Raw genomic sequence first — 17,361 nt, 5'->3', positions numbered from 1 at the left:
AATAAAATGTACAGTTTGAGCAGGAAAAGAACACAAGAAATTTAATGCTGGAGCCTTAGTTTGTATTGAAAAATATAAAGGGGAAAGGAATAAATGGAGAGATACCTTCAGGGCAAGACACCACCAAGCTAATCCTGCACCTTGAAAGCAAAGCTCTCAGGACTGACCTGTCCCTGAAGACCAACAAAGACAAAGCTCAAGCCAATACAATTCAAGAAAGCTCCCAGGTCTAGGTTTCATGCTAAGCAGGTTACAGACCTTGGCAGCTTTGGTCATATGGTTCTGGCATCAGAGTCATGGAGGAAACATGAGGAGAGGGGTGTGGACTCCGTCTACGGTTAAGGAAACTGCTGTGGCCAGGCATATGTCAGGGTTGTGCCAACATGGAGGTCTAGAGAGGCATTATGTAAAGATGTGAGGGTAACGCCTGGATTTGATTGGAGACCCCAAGATGTTGGAGATGTCAGACCTATGAAGCACCTGCCAAGGAGAGCTGCTAACAGGGAGTGGAACCAGCCAAGAAAGATGGGTGTGGCCGTCAGCAAAGCTGAAGAGAGTTGGGGACACAGAGTTTGGAGCAGCCCCAATGGGTTTCAGTCCAATGTTCCACACTATAACCTCTTTAGTTCCTTTGAAGTGGGAATGTGTATTCTGTGACATTGAATGTTGAAACATGTAACTTGAGTGTTGATTTTATGAAGTTACATTTAAGAGATTGCATCAAGACTCAGAAGAGATGTTAGCATTTGAAATACTGTAAAGACTGTGAAAGTCTATGGGGGTTTTGAAGTTTGACTAAGTGAATATTTCTTTATGGTACTGCTACAAAGACACAGAGGGCCAGAGAATGGAATAGGGTGCTTGAATAAAGCTCCACAGCCTCATATACATAAGTCCCTGGTCTCCAGTATGTGGAACTGTTGAGAAGCATCAGAAGGGAAGGACTTTGGAGGGGGAACATGAATGGAGGGAGCCTCGAGGCTCAAACACCCACTGGGCATGGACAAGGCTCACTGCAGTAGAACAGGCACAGGAAAGAGACAACACTAGTTCTGACAGAGTGAGCAGCCAGGGTTAGAGACAGAGACACAAAAGGCTGTGGAGGGTGAGAACCCTGGGAAGGGTGGAGGATGGGGAGGGATTGTTTTGTCACCTCTTGCTAGCACCCCTCCCCCACACTCAGGAGCCCTTTGTGACAGGAGACAGGAGCTCTGTGATGCAGGCCTGAGCTCAGCTGCCCTCTCCCACACAGAACTCTCAGAGTTCAGTTGCTTGAGAGCAAAGCAACAGTGCAATTCAGATGGAGAATTTCCTCTCTGCTCTGGAAAGCATCGATTCTTCATGGCTGACCCCCAGCTTCACCACTTGGGCAATGGACGTGACCTTTGCCTTCCTGTGTGGGCTGGGGCTCTTCCACCTCTTACTACCCCTCGTCCCCCTTAACTCACCCTCACCTCCACCAGCAGACAACACCACCGCCCAAAAGGTAAGAATGCCTTAGCTGAAACCAACACAATAGTCCCCTGTCTCCTTTTATAGGCTCCACTTCCCAATCAAATAGGGAGGTGGCTGGCAGCGCTGCTCAGCCAAGAGCAGGACCCCAGCCTCTTGAGAACTGGCAGGTAAGGCAGAGGGGAAGTGGGCTCTAGCTGTCTGTTCTCTGACCATGCATCCTTGGGAGAAGCCCTGGGACTATGTGGTCATGGACAGTGTTCCTGAGACAGCTGGGGACCTCTGAGAAAGGAAAGGTTCCGAGCACGGGTTCCTGTGTCCCCTACATCAAGCATGCTTGCAGGGTCACTGGAGCTGATGTGAGGTGGCCATGATGCAGGACACGAGGGGCCTCTGGTCTCAAGAACAACCATTGGTAGTTCAGAGCTGAGCATCTGCTTCCTGACACAACAGTGACCAATGACATCCATGGTGGCCCTCACAGAGACACTTTGCCCATATTGTGGATCAGTGAATGGGGTTACAGGTGCTGTCTTTCTCTGTCAGGTGAAGAGAAAACGCATCAAGGTCAGGAAGAAAACCAGGACCATGAGAGGTAGGCTAATTCCTTCCCCTTCAAGGTGACTTCTTCACCAGCCAAACCTGCCCCCAGTAATGACACCAAATGAGTTGCAGAACTCTCAAGGATGCTTCTCCTTCAAAGGAACCAAGTACTGAAGACACTTCCCAGGTTCTGGGTTCAGAAAGAAGCTATGGGACAGCCAGGCCTGGGTGCACCCTGGGAGAGATGGTGTGAGAGGAAGGGGTACCATTTTGCCTGATTTGAAGGCAAATGGGTTGATAAACCTCTCTGAGACATTTTCCTATTTCAGGACACTGGCCCCTCCCTCCCCTCCACATGGAGATCAAGAAGCCATGGAGTTTCTTAGAAGTGGAAGCACCTGGTCCTGCCACACTTGTGCCTTGCTCTCGGTGCATTTGTTCATGCAGGATTACTCACAGAGCCTGAGCTCCCGTTTAACGTTTCATTTCTACTGAAGGGACATTTCATTCAGTCTGTGGTAAGACACCAGGTCCCTCCTTACCCCGCCATAACCCAGTCTCCATTTCCAGGTTACAGAGGCTGCAGGAAGAAACCGAAGGAGGACAAGGTACTGGTTTCCCTTCTGCACAGGTGAGCCATCTCCATTCCCTCTGGTCCTCACTCCTTGTGAGGTCTGTGATCACCCAGACCAGGGCATAAAGATACCAAGGGAAAAGGGGCCCTCGGGGTGAGTGGGTCATGGGTATAGTGCTGGAGTGGAAAAGGGCTTTGTAAAAAGAACAGTGTAGGACATTGGTTGTGATGGTCTGTGAGGGCTCTTCCCTACTCAGACTGCCCAGCCTCCTGTCCCCATGTTCTCCTGGCTGCAATGACATCTCCTTTCTCCCACAGCACAAAACAGAGGCTTGTCAATATCATCAGCTTTTGCAGGCTCTTAAGACAAGATGCCTCAGGTGAAGACTCCAACCCAGAAGCTGACAAAGCTCACCTGCCACCTAGGCAGCCCACAGAGGAGTCTGTGGCCACCAAGCCCCTAGAGGCTTCCTCGGCTCATCCCCAGGAACACCTGCTGCCCCAAAATTCTAAAATCTTGTCACCTGTCCTGCTGGATTCCTCAGCTTCTATTGAGTCACAGTTGTCCATGAGTGACTCTCAGGCACCAGAAACCTTGACTCCTGGGAGACACCATTCACCACCACCACCACCGCCAAGGGCACCTTCCCTCCCATCTCATCCTCCTGACCCTGTGGCTTGTCCTCCATGCATTCCAGATCCCAGCATGATGTCCCCTCAGTATGAGGGGAAAGCGCTGTGGAACTCACAGAGCTCGCCTCTGCCAGGTTTGCCTTCTCCCATCCCAACATCCCTAGGCCTTGAGCAGTCACACAGGCCAAACTCAACCATTCCAGGATCTAATAACTTTAGCAGGCCTACCTCAACTACTTCAGGCCCAAACAACTCAAGCAGGCCCACCTCAACTACCCCAAGCCTAAGCAACTCATGCAGGGCTATCTCAACTACCCCAAGCCTGAACAACTCAATCAGGTCTACCTCAACAAACCCAGGCCTTGAACAACCAAGTAGGTGTATCTCAACAATTCCAGATATTGAATATTCTGGAAGGCCTACCAAAACCAAGTCAGACCTTGCTAACTCAAACAGGTCTACAACAACCACACAGGGCTTTGACCAAACAAGCAGGCCTGTCTCAAGACCTTCCTGGTACCAGGTAGCCGCCAAAACCTGGTGCCACTCCAACTCATCCCATGAAGATTCCATGCAAGACCATCTTTGTCTCAGCCGCCAAGAGGCCTCCTTCTGGACAGGCCCCACATCCAGGCAGATAGAGGCTGGGGAGCCCTTTTTCATCAACCCTGAGCTTGAACTTCAGAATAGAAAGAGGGTGGAGCTGAAAGTTAACAATGGGATAGGAAAAGAAAACTCTGACCATGATTTGGGCTCCATGGGAAGTATGCTGGAGTCTTGGTTCAGAAGGCAGACCACCACCACGACACAGCCCTTCTGGAGCAGAAACTGCACATCAGAGAAGTTTTCAGGTCACCAGCAGTCATTCTGCCAGAAGGCCTCGGGTGATCATTTACCCATGAAATACAGCCAGCTTTTCTGGGGCCTCCCCTTTCTCCACAGTGAGTCCCTTGTGGCTACTGTCTACATGGCAGAGTCCGTGCAGGATGTCCCCTACATCTTATTCAATGTGCTATCTACATACATCCCAATACACGATCAGACTATGGTTCCTCCACAGATCTTCTACTCAAAGCCCCTGCTTCTTCACTCTGTCAAATTCCAAAGTTTGGCTCAGAAATTACCTTCCATCCCAGCTCCAGGCGTGTCTGAAATCCAAACCCAGGCCCCTGAACCATCCTCTCTCCCAAAGCCACCATGCCATCCACCTTTAATTTTGGATTATGGGACTTCTCATAGTACATCACCGATGTCTCAATTTACTGCCACACCTGCTGTTCAACACCTAGAGCACCACCTTTTAAAGAAACAACAGGAAAGCAGAAGGGACATACCAGACATGGTGAAAAACGCCCAAGAAGCATGTAATCCATGCATTTCAAGCAGTTGGTTGGCCCAGGGTCATGAGTCTGTGGTCCACTTCCCGGGGGAATTCATTAACCCCAAGCTCCGGGAGCAGCTGGAACAGCATTTAGAAAAGAGCTTCATACAGCACCAGGGCCAGTGGCCTCAAAAGGTCCAGCTATCTCTGGACCTGATGAAATCACAGGACAAACTGGCAGGAATGGGTGAGGCAGAAGTTAATGGTCGGCTTTCAGGTTTCTCATCACTGGCAGATGAAAGCAGCCAGCATCCCTTGAGTGTTCCATCAGAGGGTCCAGAGATGTTCCAAACTCAGAGAGGTCCAGGCAAGGATGTGACAGAATGCCTGGGAAGAGCTGATAGAGATCATTACTGGAGGTCTGAAGGTCACCAAGGCAAATTTCTTGAAGAAATCTCAGACACACAGGAGGAAGCATACCATATGAGACCCCCAAGAAGAGATTCACGAACTGTTTCCCCGATAGGACCAGGAAAGAGGCAGCTAGAACAAACCCTGAAAAACTACTCAAGCAGCAAGTGGAGAGGTACCAAAGAAAGTAAGGAGCCAGTGGCCATTTATCAAGGAGTCAGTGTTGACCATGCTACGGTCCCTTGTGCCAATTCAAACACAAATATGAATCCTAAGATAAAATCATCCATGAATGATGTGACCATCTGCACAAAAACCTCCGAGGCTTCCTTTCTAGATGCCGGCACTCGGAATGTGCTGGAAACACACCTTAGAAGACGCCTGGTGAGGCACAGATGGAGCCTGCCCCTTAGAGGCCTCAAGGTCATACATATGTTCAATGAGAACAAAGCTACATCTTCACCATCCAATGCCTCTTTGTCCTCCTGGGACTCTAGAGGAATCTGTACTGACAGAAAGTCCAGTGTCCTGGCAGAACCTTTTCAGAATGAGAACACCGCAAAGGAGAAAGTGATGGAAATCAGCAGCACTGTGCAATCTTCTACACCGAAGGTGCCTCCTGCTCTCCAGCCAGAATTTCTAAAGGAGCCTCCACCTTGTGACAACTCTGGACCCTCTGAGGCCACTACAACTGTCCAGGAGGATGATTTGACTTCCGTTTCCACCCCTGAGAGTCTCATGGGCAGAGCCTGGCACCGTGATAAAGTCCTTAGACCTTGGATACACAACCAAGAACCAACTCCAGGTCGAGTCAAGGGTGTGTATGAGGGTGTGGCCTTTAGAGAAATGCACGAAGGGGAATTAGTTCCAAAGTTTAGTGTGGCATCCCAGCCAACAAGTATCAGGGAGATCGGACATCTGGAAGAGGCAGAAGAGGAGGATTCATCCTACTGGGCATGTACCACAGACGCTGGGGAGATGACAAAGTCTTCAATCAACAGTGACTCTCTGGATACCAGTGAAAGTCCATCCCATTCCAGACCCATTGCTCAGGGTCCAGAAGACTCGGGCGTGAGCACACCTCACTGCCTGGCCCCTGGTGTTGCCCTGCAGGGCTGTGCTACTGGAACATTCCTTCAAAAGTGTGCCCCCAAGATTCACCTTGCTGCAGATATGCTGGCCTCAAAGTCCTCTCAGTCCTGCTTCAAGACTGTGTCCCCTCCAAGAAAATCACTCTACCTGGACAGGAATCCTTTGTCCTGCAAAGAAAATTTCACCATGATATCCAACCCTCGGGAACCGTGGACTAGCCATATCTTTGGTCCAAATTACAAAGAGAACTATGGAATTCCCCAGCAGGAAGTACAGCTTTCAAGGACAAGACCAGTCCAAGGAAATAACCATGAAATTAAGTTTGGGGACAAGATAAAAAACACCATTGTTTCAATTTTTACAACCAAAGACAAAGGACAGGGGTACTTAGTGCAAAAAGTCAAGGCCTTCTCAGGCACCTGCCGAAGCCGAGCATTAGGCTTGAGCAGATTTTTCAGGCTCCGGCAGGTCACTGAAGCTCAGAACCTCATGTCATCTGTTGGAAGATTTCTGAAAGAGAAATTGGGGTTTCACCATGTGCATGCTTCCTCACAGAAGAATGAGCATCCATACTTACCTCAGGCTCCAGTAAGTAGGCAGGTCTGCAGGGGCAAAATTCCAACTGCACAGGCAAAAACAGCACAAGGTAACACTGTCTGTGTTCATCAAGTTAAACCCAAGGGACACAGCCAGCCTTTCACTGACAAATGGATGCGCCCTGCTAACAACCGGGCCCAGGTGTCCAAAGAACCTGTGTCCCGAGCCAGTCAATATCAGCACAGGGCACAGGCACGTCCTTTTCCAAGCACACCCATCCACTGTCCTAGGCACTGCCCCTGTAGGAGTCGAGTCTCCGGAAGAGCAAGTGCTTTTCCGTATTTGAAGTAATTAAACTTTTAGACATTACTTTCTCTGTGTATGGTTTATCTGGAGTTTGTGTCTGTAGTTCTAGGCCATAGGGAAATGTCTGTCTGGTAATACATTAGTACTGCTTCTGAAATATATGGCTCCATCTGCTAGTTCCATCCTTGTAGTTATTATTATAGTGTAACAATGGAATCCTAATCTTTTATGTTTTGGGGTAGTCGTGGGGTGTAACTCTACAAGACACAAAGAGGAAGTCTTTAGGATTATGGGTGCTAGGTCAACCTTGTCAAACACAAACAGGAAGTCTGTAGAATTAGTGGGAGCCAAGTCAACTGTATGAAACACCTCCCCAAGGGCTAGATCACCTGGCCTTTCTTCTCATTTTCTGTAACCTGACATTTGTGTAGCTGTGTACAGAGGCACCAGAGTACCATCCCATGGTCTTCACAGGTCACAAAGCAGGTATAGTAATGATGACAGCAGTTGTGTGGCATCCTTGAGTTCAAATCAGGGGAATCCTGACCTATGGATATCTTGCCAAGAAAGAAATGGCCTATGGATGGTAGGGAGGCCATACTCACCTCACTGGAGGCTGCCAACAAACTGAGTTCTCTAGCACCTCCCAGCTCAGTCTGTGTGATGAAATGGTGTCACTGTCCTACGCCTGTCTTCAATGGAAGAATGGTCAACATGACACACCTTTCCGCGAGCAGGGCAGCTGCAGACACCCCTGGTAATTTGTCATTTGCCCTCTGGTCCAGTGTAGACCCAGGCACAAAAAGACAAACATGTTATGTACTCATGTATGGATTTTAGACATAGAGCAAAGGATCCCCAGGCTGCAGCTCACAACCTCAGAGAAACTAGGATACAAGGAGGACACTAAGAGAGATACTAGGCTCCCACACAGAAGAAGAAAGGGACAAGGTCTCTTGAGCATAGTGGAAGCACGGGTGCCATGGAGTGGACAGGAAATTATGAGAAAGAAGAGAATAGGAGAGTACAGGAGTATGTAGGGACCAAGAAGATTGAGTCTGAGGAGAAATAGTAGAGGGCAAGAAAAGAGATACCATAATAGAGGGAGCCATCAATGATAAGAGAAAACTGGCACCAGGGAAATGTCAACTAACAATCTGAGCAATAGTGGAGAGGCTACCTTAAATGCTCTTCCCTGATAATTAGATAGATAACGACCCTATATGCCGTCTAAGAGCCCTTATCTAGTAGCTGATAGAAACAGAAGCAGACACTCACAGCTAAACACTTAGCCGACTCCTGGAATCCAGTTGTAGGGAGAGCGGAGTTATGAGCAAATGGGTCAAGACCAGGATGCAGAAACCCACAAAGACAGCTGACTTGAACAAGGGGGAGATCATGGACCCCAGACTGATAACTGGGAAACCTGAATAAGACCAAATCAGACACCCTGAACAGGAGTATCAGTTTGAATGCCTGTGCAGTTTATCTGACCTCTGAAAGTGGAACCAGGATATATCCCTGGTTCATGAAAAAGACATTTGGGGGCACATTTCCCATGGAGGGATACTACCTTAGCTTAGAGACAGTAGGGAGGTCCTAGGCCCTACCCCAAATGACTGATTTTGATGATCCCTCCCAGAATGCATCACCATCCCTGGGGTGTGGGTGGGGAAGGGCTGGGAGAGTCAGTCAGGGGAGGGATGGGAGGAGTAATTAGGGGAGGTATGGAAGGATGGGAGGAAGAGGGAACTGGGACTGACATGTAACAAAGAAAATATAATAAAATGATTAAAAAAGAAAGAAACTTCCCAGAATTCCAGAAACAACCCCCCAGAGAGCTTCATGGACCAAAACACAAAGATCCCCAAATATCTCCATAGAGACTTCCCCAGGGGACCCTTCAGGAGGAGGTTGCTTCATAGCCCATGGCAGAAATCCACATACAGAAACTCCTAGAATTCTTGGCATACAGCCAACCAGACACACACGTCCCCAACACAAAAACCACACAACTTTCATTTGCCACATACACTTTAGCGTGCCAGAGATCATCAGAGACCCAGCCAAACAGCCACCCAGATGTCTACAGAAGTTTTCAGACAAGCTCATACTGGGAGAGAGTAGAGACTAAGATCTCTGTAGGCTGGAGAAGAAACTCACAGAGAACTCTCAGTTCCTTCCAGGGTTATTGACACTAGCATCTACATACAGATCCCCAGAAGTACACTTAGACCTCCACAGGCATGCACACAGTCAACCACACACAGTTCTGTGGAGGAAACAGAGACATCACCCACATACTGGCTCTTCGCCAGCCCTGCCTTTGGACTAGGTATGCACTGCTGTTAGTTCTTGCCAGTGGACTGTGGGACACTGCACAGCTACCTGTCCTGTGGGAAAGGCACCTTTGCCTGACCTTTCACTCCACAACTTGGTGACACCACACCACACGTGGAAACCAGCATGACCTCTAAGAGCAAACCCCCAGCAGCTGGGCCTTTCTCCCAACAGCTGGCATACACAAAGGAAACACTCTTTCCCAGCACCCTCCATCAGGACCCCTGCAGCAGAGCCTTGCACAGCACATCCTCAGGCCCTGACAACTCTTCCCCGTACAACTCTATCCTTGCTGCCAACACAACTAAGTGAAAAGAAAGTACGTGCACACACTCAGCTTGAGGGGTAGGAATGTTTCTGAAGGAGATTCAAACTCAAACAGATCCTCGAAGGGAGTCTGAAAGAGAATGTGACTTACCAAATGTGCCATAAAATCCTCTCGGTCCACAGGTGCCCACACCATACTTCTTTAACGATGCTAAAGCTGCGGCCTTTATGGAAGCAAATGTGATAATGATTTCCTGTTGGTGACCCTGACCACTCTCCCTATTCTTCCACCCACTCGGCAGACCTCACCATCCCTTTCCCTTCTTCCCTGTAACTATGGCAACTCCAACCAGTCAGGTAATGTGTCCCACTCAAGGACCCATGTCTCCTCTTCCTCTCTCCGGCTTCCCCCTTTCTGTGACTACAATTCTAACACTGTTCAGGAAACACAGATTAGTGAATGACAGACATGACTGAAGCAAAGGAGAAATGACACTGTCTGCTTCTAAAAGCCCAGTGACCACTGGTCCTCCCTGAGGATGTCTGCCATTCCCATTCCGAACAGGAGCTGGGCAACTTCTCGAGTGCTCTCTCTACTACCCAGGCCTGGCTACCCATGGTATGGATGTCAGGATCACTGATCCCAGCAGACTCTCTACCCTGCATGCTTCAGGCCATATTTTGAATCTGTCAGAAATACTCATATGAAATGATGTCCTCCCTGACGACCATGCCTTTCTTATATATTTGCAGCTGTTAGCAGTGTCGTATTACACTTCAGTACTACCTGCTACTCGCCTTAAACAAAGGTTTTCCAGCAACCCAAGAAAATTAAAGGAGGTGAAGTTTACACATTCTTTCCCATTCACCACGATGTTGTGGGTTGGCGGTCTGGGGAGAGACAGGGAGTGGTTCACGGCAGCGCCCATCTGGGCACAGGAGAACAGGCTCTGCACCACTATGCAGTCATCCCTCCCGATCCGCTCTCCACCCCTTTCCTGTGTGTTTCTTCATAAACCAGAGATGGCAGATTAGAAGTCAAACATCTCCCCATTATGTCTGTTCTTTAACAAGCTCCCTGTACAGCTTAAAAAGGGAATAAGATGTCAGCGGGTTGTGGGAAAGACAGCAGATGGCTGGGGTTTGGTCCTCAGCACAGACATGTGGCTCACACTGCTATAGCTATAGCACCAGGAAAGCTGATGCCCTCTTCTGGCAGTCACAGGTATTGCAACATGTAGAGTTCACATTCATACTGAACTCATACTACATTCACTCAAGCAAACATCATACAAATAAATTAAGAATAAATCTAAATTTTTAGAGTAGTATAAAATTTATAAATCTTAAGATTCTCACATAGAAAATAAAAACTAAAATCAAAACAAAAGTAAAAGAGTAAAAAAAGGTTGATACTATAACTCTGGTACAGCAATTGCATAGCACATGATGAGTTGTGAATATATATATATAAATATATATATATATATATATATGTTTTCTTTCTAATTTATTTATTTATTTATTTATTTTTTAAGGATAAAACCAGACACTTTATTTGTTCAGAATGCTCATTTTTAAAGTTAGCTGAAATGAAAAAACGGTTTATATTACAATTAATTTGTGATCATACAAAGCTCAAATTCCATATTAAGAACAAACAAAAACGAACTTGCATGTGAGTAACAACATGTACATCACACCATCAGTGACAGCTTTCTCACAACTTATACACCTTTTCTCTGAAACATGGAAAGATAAGAGACCCCTACTGAGTTCCATATGCAGCTGATAGGTGCTTTAAAACATTTTCCCATATCACAAATTATACAGTCTTAATATTGGCATTGAAATAAAACGAAACAATCACATTATTGTTGACTTCAGCTTTTCACCTTTCATTTTACGTATTTCCTATCATCCACACAGTTTCCTGTTCTTTAGGGTGCTGACAGGTCTTCATCTCTGTCAGCTCGGCATTGCTCCTGCTCAGCCTGCTGTAGCATCGACCCTCGGACACATCCTTCGCTTTGCCACGTAGCTGCAGTGAAATCTGGTAGTGTTGAAATTCACTATTTCCAGTTATTTTAACTGCAGGACCACCTTATTAGCTGCCTCCAAGGAACTGATTAGACTCTGCAGCTCCTCTTTACTCATTTCAATAGAGTATGGTTTCACTTCACCATTCTCCTTCACATCCAGGTGAAGGTTTAAAAGTGGCATCTGTAAAGTGGCGATCTTGTCACTTGAAAGCGCGAGCTTTAACTGCCAATCAAAATCCTGTAGCTGTGCACAAGAAATATCAACTATTTGTCCCAACAAGGCTTGCTTGATCTCATTTTTCCTGCTCTTTAAGCACTCCATTACTGCTTCTTGATGACATGAATTCAGTTGGTTCAATTGCTGGAGTGTCTCTTCATCTGAAAAGTTTTTGCCAACTACAGCTTTGAAAAACATGCTCACATCTTCCAGAACGAGCTTCCATTCAGTCAAATCCCAAACGTTGTGATAATCATGGTGGGCAGGGTAAGCTCGACCACACATGCCATCAATTATTTTGTGAAGAAGCGGGGCGCCCTGCTCCGGAGGCAACTTCTGCAGCCGTCACAGCGGCGGCGCCTCGTCTTCCGCCTCCATCCCCGAGCAAATTTATTTATTTTTTTAAAGTTCGATCCCAGTTCCCTCTACCTCCCTCCCCCTCTCACATGCACCCCAACTACCCTCCCCTTCCACCCCTCCCCCACTCCACATGTAGGGCAATGCCATCCAGATGGGGTCATGTAAATCTGACAAGTCATTTGAAGTAGGGACTAGGACTTCTCTCCTGTCTCTAGGTTAAGGGAGTATCCCTCCATGGGGGATGTGTCCATCAGGACCTTTTGTGCACCAGGAATACATCCTGGTTCCACTGTCTGAGGTCCCTTAGACTTCCCAGGCCTTCTGCCTGAGAGTCATGTTCAGGGTGTCTGAGTCAATCCCATACTGGATTCCCAGCTGTCAGTCTGGGGGCCCATTAGCTCCTCCTTGTTCAGGTCACCTGTCTCTATGTGTTTCTGCAACTTGGGCTTGGCCTCTCTCTCTTTGCATCTGGATTCTAGTTTGATTCATTCTTGTATCTGGACATTCCTTTTGGTCAGTTTTCTCTTCAATCCTATAATGGCTCTTTAAGTCTCTCTCTCTCTCTCTCTCTCTCTCTCTCTCTCTTTCTCATTTCTGTCTTCTATTCCTCCTCTGACTCAATCTTCCTAGTCCCACGTGCTTTCCTCTTCTCCCCTTTTCTTTCGCCTAGTTCCCTCTCCACTCACTGCCCCCCTAATCCCCATATACTCTGGAGAACTGTAGTGAGATAGTTCTGTGGCACTGACCACGCCCATTGGGGGTGGAGCCATTGGCGGAGTGACCTGTGGAAGGAGGTTGGAGGGGGCCAGGAAAGGCTCTCTCTTGATGGCTTGACTCGGACAGGAGAGGATCGGGTTGAATTTCCTGGTGTTCATCTGTCTAGGTTGTAAGTTATTTCTCCCTGAATAAACATCTATTCGGCCTATTTGTTTATCCAGATCCTTATTTAACCGCGATATCTGGTGTCAGAAGTGCGGATTTACCTGGGCTTCACCCAGGCGGCAGAAGCCGCTCCCCCACCTTCCCCAACGGGCAGGGTTTAACCAGGTGGACTCACCACAGCTTTGGGACATTTGCCTCTTCCTTACCGCAAAGGAGATCTTTGCCACTAAAGCAGATCTGAGAAAGCACTCACTTCTTAACATTTTTTGCCCATTTCCGCACGGGACTTTGCATTTGCACAGAGCCTCTCGGCGGCGGCACCCGCCCTTGGGCACTCGGCTTGCACGCGTTTTGTCTTGTGTTCCAAGTAACTCCAAAAGTCCCCTTTTAATAAAATTCTGCTTGCCACAGTTTGTTAAGAGCTATTCTACAGGGACCGGAATCAGAAGGATCGTCTGCTGCTGGACAATATTTGGTGGTACACTTCTAGGCAGAACCGGGATCAGACGGGCCTCGGCGGCTAGGCGCTATTTGGTGGCACACCTCCAGGTGTAGCTACCACAAGCTGAGATATACAACTAAAAGCATCAAAGTTCCAGGACAGCAGAATTACACCTAAGGTAATTGTAACATCCTTTGCAATTTATGCTGATATAAAATCTGAGATAAATTGTTCCATAACTATGGCAGATAATTTTACTATGCAGAACTTTAGGAATTATTTTACTTCATATGTAGAAGGGATTTTAGCAGAAGAAACTTATGACTGGACCAATATATACTTTTATTTTGTAATAGCAATGGGTTTCATCATTAACATGATATTCTTAAAGAAATGGTTCGAGATTACAGCAAACAATAAGGAACTTGTACAAACCATAGGAGACTTAGTAACAAGGATTCGAAACATTGAAAGTGATAGAATTCAAAGCATAGAGACAAGGATTCGAAACATTGAAAATGATAGAATTCTAAGCATAGAGACAAGGATTCAAAACATTGACAATGATAGACTTCAAAGCATAGAGACAAAGAAGATTCGAAACATTGAAAATGATAGAATTCAAAGCATAGAGACAAGGATTCAAAACATTGAAAATGATAGAATTCAAATCATAGAGACAAGGATTCAATACATTGAAAATGATAGAATTCAAAGCATAGAAAGTATAGAAAGAAAGGTTCAGAATATTGAAGATGGTGTTGGCGAGCTGACAGGTAGAATTTGTTTCATGTCAGATACCTCAATAACCAGAACAGAAACAATGCAATGCATTAACAAACTAGCAGAAACAGCTCGTTCCTGGTCAGAGGAAGCTACTAATAAGTTTAAAAAACTGGAACATCAGATAGAAAGACTAGATGATAGAATCTCTTCCATGTCTGAGGATAATGGCAAGCTAGCAGATAGAACATTGTTTCTGGAAGGCAGTTTACACGCCATTCAGATAATATCTAAGGATGATAAGATTAAAAACATGGAATCATTTGTAGTTGGAGAAAGTAAGAAACTGACTGATGCAATGAAGTCTCTAGAAAGTTATTTGATTCAAGAAGTTCAGACACTCAAAGAAACAATGGTGAATAGATTTCAGGCTTTAGAAGACCTTCAGTCTGATACATCAGAAGAAGAACTACAGGTAACAGGGCATGAAAAAGATTTAAAATTTTCCACACCATTTAGGGTCAGGGGAGCTTTCCCTGTATCTATTCATGAAAAGCCAGCAACGAAGAAACATCCAAAAGGTATCATTGCATATCAGTGGGAACCAATACGTATGAAAGATTTAAAAGGTATAAAGAGAGCAGTAGTCTCTTATGGCATGCACTCACCTTAGGTGAAGCAATTAGTAGAGTCATGGGCATGGAATAACAAGGTAACCCCTAAGGATTGGGATCAATTAATATCAGCTGTCCTTGAAAGCTCCTCTCAATTAGAATGGAGGGCTTTATGGAGAGAGGAAGCAAAAGCTCTTGAACTTCAGGGCTTAAAGAAAGGTTATAAAGCTCCCCAAGATAAAATTCTTGGTGAGGGTCTCTATGCTGACCCAGAAACCCAAGCTGCCTATGATGAACATATCTTGTCTCTATGAAGTACAGCAGCTTTGAATGCTTGGGATAAGGTTCAGGAATTAGGAGAGAGGATAGAACCCTATACCAAGATAAGGCAAGGACCTAGAGAACGTTTTAGTATCTTTCTAGAAAGATTATCTAGGGCAGTACAATTAGAGGTAGCAGACATAGATGCTAGGTGAATACTCATAGAATCTTTAGCTTATGCGAATGCGAATCCTCAATGCAAACAGGTGCTTTGGCCTTTAAAAATGCGATCAGCACCCTTGGATGAATGGGTCCTACATACAGGCAACATTGAGTATAATGACAATAAGACTGAAGCATGGGTAGGAGAAGCCATATCTAAAGGTCAGAGACGACATCAAGATAACAGAGTTGCTTACTATGGTGACTTAGAAGCTTGGGTAGGAGAAGCCATCTCCAAAGGTTTGAAGAGATATCAACATGTCAGATGTTATAACTGTGGTAAGATAGGACATCTAAAAAGAAATTGTAGGCAAAGCTTCCCTAGAAATAACACTCCCAGGAATGAATCAAACAGAAGGCCTCAGCCTCCTGGGTTATGTAGAAGGTGTGGCAAAGGAAGACACTGGACAAATGAGTGTAGATCGACCAGAGACAAGCAAGGAAACCCTTTACCATCGGGAAACTCCTTGGGGGGGCCTCTCGAAGGCCCCCACGTCACAGGTGGTCCGAACATTCCCAGTCACAGTGGAAGACAATCTCCCACAGGACAATTAGAAAATTCTGTGCCTATCATAAAAACTCATACTGCTCTGGATGACAAACTAGTGACGGAAGTTGAATCAAACATGAAAGAAGGAAGTAAAAAACGTATATTTTGGCAAACCGCTATAAATAGTCATAGGCCTAGATTGATAGTTAAGATGAATAATAGACTGTTTGATGGTCTCCTGGACACCGGGGCTGATGTAACTATCATATCTAATAAATCTTGGCCTCGAAGATGGCCCCTGCATGAGGTAAATGTTCAATTCTTAGGGATTGGAACCCTGTCTCAGGTAAAACAAAGCACGAGATGGATTGAATGTATAGGACCAGAAGGACAGAGAGGGAGGCTGAGACCATATGTGGCTGATGTAGTGATAAATTTATGGGGTCGTGATCTATTACAGCAATGGAATACACAGATTAACATTCCTCCATTATTAGATAGGAACCATAGACGACCTCATGATTGTGGAAAAAATACTGTTAAGTACTATACAAGACAGATACCAAATATCCAGGCAGTACAAAAACAGAATACAAGTGCTGAACAAACAGAAGAACCAAAAGCCCTACCTTTAAAATGGCTAACAGAGGAACCTGTCTGGGTAGGACAATGGCCTATGACCTCTGAGAAGTTAGAAGCTTTAGAAAGCCTGGTTCAGGAACAGCTAAATGCTGGACATATTGAGGAATCAACCAGCCCTTGGAATTCTCCTGTATTTGTGATCAAAATGAAATCTGGTAAATGGAGAATGCTTACAGACCTGAGAGCCATCAATAAAGTTATCCAGCCAATGGGCTCTCTACAGCCTGGAATGCCCTTGCCTTCTTTGATACCCAAAGAATGGCCTATTATAGTTATTGATTTAAAGGATTGCTTCTTCACTATATCTTTACAAGAACAAGACAAAGAGAAATTTGCCTTCACGGTACCTAATTACAATAATTCTCAACTGGTGAAGAGATATCAATGGAAGGTTTTGCCACAGGGAATGCTAAATAGCCCCACCCTGTGCCAATATTTCGTACAAAAACCGTTAGAAATAATCCGTAAACAGTTTCCACAATCCATAATCTATCATTACATGGATGATATATTGTTAGCTGACTCTAAAGGAGAAATATTAGAAAAAAATGTTTGAGAAAGTAAAGGAAGTTTTACCTCGCTGGGGATTACAAATTGCACCTGAAAAAATACAAAAAGGAGAGTCTATCAACTACTTAGGATATAAAATAGGTCTACAGAAAATTAGACCACAAAAAGTACAGATCAGAAGAGATTGCTACCAGACTCTTAATGATCTTCAAAAATTACTAGGAGAGATTTCTCAACTGCAAACCATTATTGGAGTAGAAGGGCATGATTTGAAAAACCTGAAAATGGCCCTAAAAGGAGATAAGGACTTGAATAGTCCATGAATACTATCAGCTGAAGCTGAGAAGGAATTAGAATGGGTAGAAAAGAGGATACTGGAAGCACATGTGGACCGTGTGGATCCAAACCTAGACTGTATTCTGGTTATATTACAATCTAGAGAATATCCTTCAGGGATTTTGATGCAGAGAGAAGATATCA

At 45.7% G+C, this 17,361-nt stretch overlaps 1 protein-coding gene and 1 long non-coding RNA gene across 2 annotated transcripts; one reads left to right on the top strand and one right to left on the bottom strand.

Moving 5' to 3' along the window:
- Positions 1-1,997: 1,997 nt before the first annotated feature.
- On the top strand, positions 1,998-2,973 carry LOC127229231 (uncharacterized). Its single transcript, XR_007835120.1, has 3 exons — positions 1,998-2,047; positions 2,566-2,626; positions 2,888-2,973. It is a non-coding gene; the product is annotated as an uncharacterized LOC127229231 (long non-coding RNA).
- An 8,387-nt stretch (positions 2,974-11,360) lies between these two features.
- Positions 11,361-12,113, bottom strand: LOC127229227 (COMM domain-containing protein 8-like). Its single transcript, XM_051194272.1, is given in 1 exon segment — positions 11,361-12,113. A coding segment is annotated over 1 exon segment (555 nt). The 3' UTR covers positions 11,361-11,558.
- Between the last annotated feature and the right edge of the window lie 5,248 nt (positions 12,114-17,361).

This window comes from Phodopus roborovskii, unplaced genomic scaffold, assembly GCF_943737965.1.
Source record: "Phodopus roborovskii unplaced genomic scaffold, PHOROB, whole genome shotgun sequence".
NCBI lineage: Eukaryota > Metazoa > Chordata > Mammalia > Rodentia > Cricetidae > Phodopus > Phodopus roborovskii.
This window is presented reverse-complemented; position numbering and strand designations above follow the sequence as displayed.